The sequence below is a fragment of the Oncorhynchus nerka genome, linkage group LG10 (genome assembly GCF_034236695.1).
Source record: "Oncorhynchus nerka isolate Pitt River linkage group LG10, Oner_Uvic_2.0, whole genome shotgun sequence".
Lineage (NCBI taxonomy): Eukaryota > Metazoa > Chordata > Actinopteri > Salmoniformes > Salmonidae > Oncorhynchus > Oncorhynchus nerka.
In genome coordinates, this window is record NC_088405.1 from 68,687,368 (window position 1) to 68,694,488 (window position 7,121).

Consider the following 7,121-nt stretch of genomic DNA (forward strand, 5'->3'; position numbering starts at 1 on the left):
TCTACTGAACTGGCTGTTGGAAAGGTACCCAAGCAGTGTGGTAAGAGCTGCTTGATTGGCTGGCCTGAACATCTGCCTTCAAAAATATCAATCCTTTTCCCATCCTGGTGAATAAGAACTCAGCTCACATTCCCACTGTGGAGGTACTGATAGGCGTCTGTATTCTTGTAATTTTTCATAGTGGAACCATCCACTCCCAAGGTGAGCACGACTTAATTAAAATGTACCCATACGTAATTTCAGGCAATTTGATCAATTAATCATGGAAGGATGGTCTATGGTTATCATCCGACCTCCAAATAGCCATGTGTGTGTGTTCCCAAATGTGAGCCATGTTTTTGTTTATTTGTTAAGACGTGTTAATGATGTGCGGTTTTATATTATTAGCTAGCGTTGACGGGAAGTTGTGAAACGGAAACAAAATCGAATCAGAATGGAACTGGGTCAAGTGGGCGGGGCTACATAAGGCGAATAATGGCACAGATATAAAGTTGAGTCCTCTATCTAGCTCTATGCTCCCAAACGATAGGATTATGGTTTATTAACTTGCGAATTAGTTTTCTTTTAGGTTGTTTCTTTTATTTTCGTTCAATTGTGGGTTTTGGACAGATTATTCGATGGAGAACGGTGGCTTGTCATGAAACTCTAGACTCAGTATGACAGGTATTTTAAACCTTTCTGCTTGCATTGCTAAAGAAACGTTATAACAACAGTAGCCTAGCTAGCTGCTAACGTTAGCCGTTTGGAAAAGATCTATCACCCGAAAGCTAACTACTGTACTGTTAGATAACTGCCATCTCTATCATGTTCCAGGTGGCTCATTCATCCCCCCTCCTCTCCCATGCAGAACCTATTCCCCAGGTCGTTGCTGTAAATATGTGTTTTCAGTCGACTTACTTGGTGAAGTAAGGGTCCTTTTTAAAATCATGTAATCAGTGCCAACACGGTCAACAACCTCTTCATGATATTTATATTTGTCAAAAAGCGGTCAATTGTAATGTTGATCTGACAGCTTGCCACAGTTAACGACACAGTTCATGTTAGCTAGCTGTTTCGCTAGCTACTCATGTACGTTAGCTAGCTAACTGTCACTCCCTAAATGTAAACAAAAGAGAAAACAGTTGCTAGAGAGACCAAATACAAAAGTGTGTATTGATATATATTGATGAAAACACCATCCTGAATTTGACTGTGCTTTTAGCCAGCCAAAGTAACATTACTAGGCTGCATCACTATTTGTTTATGCTGTCAACAACCTGTAAGTTACTGTAGCTATGCCTAGCTAGCGAACATAGCTTGAAAAAGTCCGCTAGATTGTTAGCTAGCATCTGCACATTTATAACCACACGGTATCTTGTCTTTCCTCCTTAACCTCTAACGATTTATTTGTTGAAGGAGTGATTCCAAAAGAACGTTGAAATCGAGGGTATCCCCAACTGTGATGCAGCCTAACTCCAGTGAGCTGGGTGTCCATCAGGCAGGACATGGTTTGTCTCTGACGCTACTGACCAGGACACCAGCAGGGACTACAGGGGGCTCTGCTGTCCCGGAGACTAGTGGAGCGGTCCGGGTACCTATCCTCTCCAGTGGGTCCTGGGAGTCATATAGAGGAGGGGCGTCATCCCGTAGGTCCAGAGCCAGTTCCAGAACCAGTTCCCACAGCCACTCCCATTCACATGGTGGGGGACACCAGCACTCCCACAGTGAGCCCAGTGAGGTGGACCCGGCTGAAGCTGATCAGGGGTCAGGGGAGCCCAGCACCTCATTCTTGGAGCTGCGCTACCTCTTCCGCTGGGTTCAGAAGAGTCTTCCTTTCATAATCATCCTTTGTGCTAAACTGGTCATCCAACATGCCCTAGGTAAGTGTCGGGCAACAATAACATAGCTATACAGTCAGGAACAACTTTTTATTTATCTCAAGTTAGTTTGAAAGAAATATCATTCATGACATTGTTGCAGGTCTAGCTGTTGGAGTTGGCTTATTTACAACTTTTCTTTATGTGAATAAGAACATTCAAACCCAAGTCTTTCTTCAGGTAAGTCACTAACAGTAACACTCTTTCTTCATTCATTTCTACATCAGTGTTTCAAACCTCTGAATATGATCCTTCATGTATCTCCTCAGGATCGTCGGTCAAAGATAGAGTGCGTATGGCTGCTCCTCTTCCTGGCATCCTCCACACTCCTGCTTTACTACACTTTTCTCACTGAGACACTTTACTATTGGTGAGACACTTCCGTTTCCCCTTACTTCCCTTACCAGAGCAGACCTGGGCCCAACTTCCCGATAGCAATGGAATATGTTTTACAAGTGTTTTTAAGTGATGCGTCTTTCCTACAAAGGCCGAAGATGTAACGTGATTTCCGAGAACGTTCACTAAATACGTCGTTGAGGCCTGTGTCGATACTGATAGGACCGAAGGAAAGGCAGAGCTGCTCTTGGATCAGCTTTATCCATTCAAATCTTAACTTAACATTCAAGTTTTTCCACAATACTGATGATGGAGCAGCTCCTAGAAAGATATCACTATTATTCTAATGCTTACCCTACAATAATGCACTAAATCAAGATTTTCCGCCACAATGCGCACATGTTGTTACACCTCATGAAATCAGTCAAAAAATGTAACATTAGCCTCCAATTAGCTAAATAGAACTCAGTTGAATGAACATGAAATTGATTTAAACATTTTAAATGATATAGGCCTGTAGCATATACTGTAAGCTATTCATCTTTTAATTCAATTATCTGTTTTCATTTGAATCATCTTTATATCCTTCGACATTGGCAACTTTGTATTTGTAGTCAACTTTTTTGTGAATTTATCAGTGGTCACAGAGAGACAGATAAACATATTGATTCTATGTTTAGTGGAGGTCTTCTGTGTATACAGTGACATGGTAAGGAAAAAACTCATCTAACGAAGCACAGCTGTTCTATAACAAGATTTGTCAAGTGCAACTTTAGTAACAATTCTTTTGGGAAACAGCTCAGAGATTTAACAATGCTGCTATTGAAGTTCTAACGATGAACTTAGCCTTAAGATGCTTTTAGGAAACCGGGCCCAGAGCAGAAAACCGAATACAATAGAATAGGAAAACCTTATTGTGAACATTTGCGGTTGACATAGTGACATAATACACAAAAGAAACCAAAATTAAAATCATCAGGAGCATAATATGTAATCCACATCTTTCCCTCGTTCTCAGCCTCATCTTCCTAAACCCAGCTGTTGAGCCCCTAGGTTTCTGGGAGGTCCTATGGGTGGTGGGCATCACCAACTTCACACTCAAGTTCCTCATCATGGGGTTTAAGTGCCTTATCCTACTGCTGCCCTCTAACCTGGTGACCTACAGAGCCCAGGTAACGAAGAAATACAATACAGCTTTATTGATCCACTATACAATTGTACATTTTTCTGTCACAGATGGAAGGATGCTCTCTCCAGTTGTGTGACTACAAGTAGGCTATGCTCATTCGCTCTTGCCAGACACAGGTGACAGATTGCTCTAGTCTCTACTGTGAAGAACTGAAATAGAAATTGCAGCACAAATTGTTACATTACAGCTTAATTCTAAAATGGATTAAATGAATCATTTTCCTCATCAATCTACACACAATACCCCATAATGACAAAGCAAAAACATTTTTTTTGTAATACCTTATTTACGTAAATATTCAGACCCTTTAATATGAGGCTCGAAATTGAACTCTGGTGCATCCTGTTCCATTGATCATCCTTGATGTTTCTACAACTTTATTTGAGTCCACCTTTGGTAAATTCAATTGATTGGACATGATTTGGAAAGGCACACACCTGTCTATATAAGGTCCCACAGTTGACACTGCATGTCAGAGCAAAAACCAAGCCATGAGGTCGAAGGAATTATCCTTGGAGCGCCGAGACAGGATTGTGTCAAGGTACAGATCTGGGGAAGGGTACCAAAACAATTCTGGAGCATTGAAGGTCCCCAAGAACACAGTGGCCTCCATAATTCTTACATGGAAGAAGTTTGGAACCACCAAGACTCATCCTAGAGCTGGCCGTCCGGCCAAACTGAGCAGTCAGGGGAGAAGGGCCTTGGTCAGGGAGGTGACCAAGAACCCGATGGAACTCTGTCAGAGTGATCAGAGTTCCTCTGTGGCGATGGGGGAACCTTCCAGAAGAACAACCATCTCTGCAGCACTCCACCAAACAGGCCTTTATGGTAGAGTGGCAAGACTGAAGCCACTTCTCAGTAAAAGGCATAACAGCCCACTTGGATTTTGCCAAAAGGCACCTAAAGGACTCTGTCCATGAGAAACAAGATTCTCTAGTCTGATGAAACCAAGATTGAACTCTTTGGCCTGAATGCCAAGTGTCACGTCTGGAAGAAACCTGGCACCATCCCTACAGTGAAGCATGGTGGTGGCAGCATCATGCTGTAGGGAAGTTTTTCAGAGGCAGAGACTGGGAGACGATGACTGGAGCAAAGTACAGAGAGCTAGAGAGATCCTTGATGAAAACCTGCTCCAGACCTCTGACTGGGGTGAAGTTTCACCTTCCAACAGGACAACAACCCTAAGCACACATCCAAGACAACGCAGGAGTGGCTTCGGGACAAGTCTCTGAATGTCCTTGAGTGGCCCAGCCAGAGCTCAGACTTGAACCCGATTTGAACATCTCTGGAGAGACCTGAAAATAGCTGTGCAGCGACGCTCCCATTCATCCTGACTGAGCTTGAGAGGATCTGCAGAGAAGAATGGGAGAAACTCCCAAAATACCGGTGTGCTAAGCTTGTAGCGTCATACCCAAGAAGACTCGAGGCTGTAATCGCTGCCAAAGGTGCTTCAACGATGTACTGAGTAAAGAGTCTGAATACTTATGTAAATGTGATATTTCAGATTTTTTGCTAGAATTTAAAAACAATAACTTTTGCCTTTATGGGTTATTGTGTGTAAATAAGGGGGGGGGATTCATCCATTTTTAGAACAAGGCTGTAACATAGCAAAATGCGGAAAAAGTCAAGGGGTCTGAATACTTTCCGAAATAACTGTAGGTTCTACCAGCATTTTGGGGGCCCAAAAGTTAAGGAGAGAAAGCATTCATCTATGCCTTTGTCTGTCCCCAGGGACGGTGGTACATGCTGACTGAAGAGGTGGGCCAGGTGTACCAGGCTGTGGCTCCCACCCCCCTATGGTTCCGCTACCTGGTCACCTACCAGAAAGTGGATGGAAATACTGGCCTCACCCTGGGAGTTCTGCTGGCTTTGGTCTACTTCATACTCAAGGTGACTGACCTTATGACTGCATCACACTGCATTTATCAAAGATGTATGCTTTGAAGTGGCTCCTTAGTAGTGGAAATTCTGAAAACTGCTAAATTGTATTTTTTTCACCTTTTGTTTAAATGTACGTAACTCATACTTTTTAAATGTAGCTTTTAGGATTGTATGGACAGTGGGGGTCTTTCCAGAAAACTGTGAGGATATTTCTCAGTGGCGAGGTACAGTACTTTAAATACATCATGTTTACTGTTTCCTTAGTGGTGGTATGTGGGTTGACTGACAAGTGACTACTGTCTTGAACAGTCTTGCTCATGTGTATCATGTGAGTATAATTGCGACACTTGTAAGGAGTTTAGAGGACTTTGTGGGTTGTAAATATGCGTTGTTCCTCCTCAGCACACGGGGGCAGCAGCCACCAGGAGCCAGTGCAGTGAGGCTGGGGACATCTGTCCTATCTGTCAGGCAGAGTACAGAGACCCAAGGGCCCTCCTGTGTCAGGTGAGACACCACTCATCCATGAGATGGAAAACACTAATATTATTGACTTTTCTTTACTCCTACTGTGTAGTTACACATTATATTTTGATTTCAATATTCCAGCCACACAAGGGGATACTCATTGTGTTCCTTTTGATTCTGCACATGGTTGGATAAAGAATGCCTGTTTATTCTCTCTCAACAACAGCACATTTTTTGTGACGAGTGCATTGCTCTCTGGTTCAACCGGGAGAAGATGTGTCCACTCTGCTGCACGGCCATCACAGACAAGGTCCACAAGTGGAGGGACGGGGCCACGTCACCTTACCTCCAAATCTACTGAGAGAAGGAGACAATGTAGGAAAGAAGTGGAGACTCTTAGACACTGTTTGCGATGTGTGAATGACAGTTGTATTAACAGCAATACTCCACTCATCATTGGCTTGTGATGCTGATGACCAAACTGTTCCTCCATTCATTAAGGGCTGTGCCTACTACTGGCCAACGTCAGTAAGGGCGCATAATATTTGCAATAGGATTGGGATGCATTCAGCACCTTGGCATGTTACTGTTGCAACTGTAACTCCCTCTCCAACTTTCACTTTTCTACACGACTGACTGACTGTTCTCTCTCTGCATGCCCTCTAGTGCTGTTTTTAGTTCCTTTTCTTTTCAAATGTTTAGAATTTTTTATCATGATGTGGAAATATTCATGTTTTTTGTTTTCACAGCCAGCCTAAAAAAACAGACCAGACAGCCTCTTTATTAGGCCAGCTGTCAGGGAATAGCCTGTTACCACATCTGTGTTTGCCATTGACCATAGGAGTTGGCAAGACAGCACAAACTGACAGCGTGTTGCAAAGGGGATGCCATTCTGTGTCTGATACAGGCACTCAGACTAGTAGTGGTTAAAGAACAAAATGTATTCAACACATTGGGAAACAATAACAAACACCAAGGTTGCTATTTAAGAAGTTCTTCATTTTGGGGATTTATTATTTTCAAATGAAGTCAGATTTTTTACATTTTGTTTTCCAGATGACAAATATGAGATTTGGTTCGATCCTTAAAATATTTTTCTAAAGCAATGACGGTTACATCCTTTTTGAAAACAAGACTGGGAGAATCCATTTATTTTATCATATTTAACTATGTAGTGACTTTTTTTTTTTTTTTTTTTTGCATAAAGTTGTTCAATCAACAAATGAAATTAAATATATAAAATTCCTTTTCTTTTCAATTATAGCCTAGATGCAAATTGGCTCTGGGCGTTTACATTTACTCATATAATACACACAATGTTTAAGCTTGTTATGAACCAACTTTGTCTTTCAGTTATTTACAATCCATTCATCATTAAAATGAAGTGTGCAGAG

The 7,121-nt window shown here is 42.1% G+C and overlaps 1 protein-coding gene across 2 annotated transcripts; it reads left to right on the plus strand.

The window, feature by feature from the left end:
* Positions 1-449: 449 nt before the first annotated feature.
* On the plus strand, positions 450-7,063 carry LOC115135907 (E3 ubiquitin-protein ligase RNFT1-like). 2 transcript variants are annotated; one of them, XM_029671095.2, is made up of 10 exons: positions 450-663; positions 814-905; positions 1,396-1,859; positions 1,960-2,036; positions 2,126-2,226; positions 3,211-3,364; positions 5,113-5,271; positions 5,421-5,486; positions 5,665-5,766; positions 5,954-7,063. In XM_029671095.2, exons 2-10 carry the CDS (start codon positions 877-879, stop codon positions 6,086-6,088), a joined length of 1,287 nt encoding a protein of 428 aa, XP_029526955.1. In that variant the 5' UTR covers positions 450-663; positions 814-876; the 3' UTR covers positions 6,089-7,063. The 2 variants fall into 2 exon arrangements, with proteins under 2 accessions (XP_029526955.1, XP_029526956.1); XM_029671096.2 differs by lacking the exon at positions 814-905.
* The last annotated feature ends 58 nt before the right edge of the window (positions 7,064-7,121 follow it).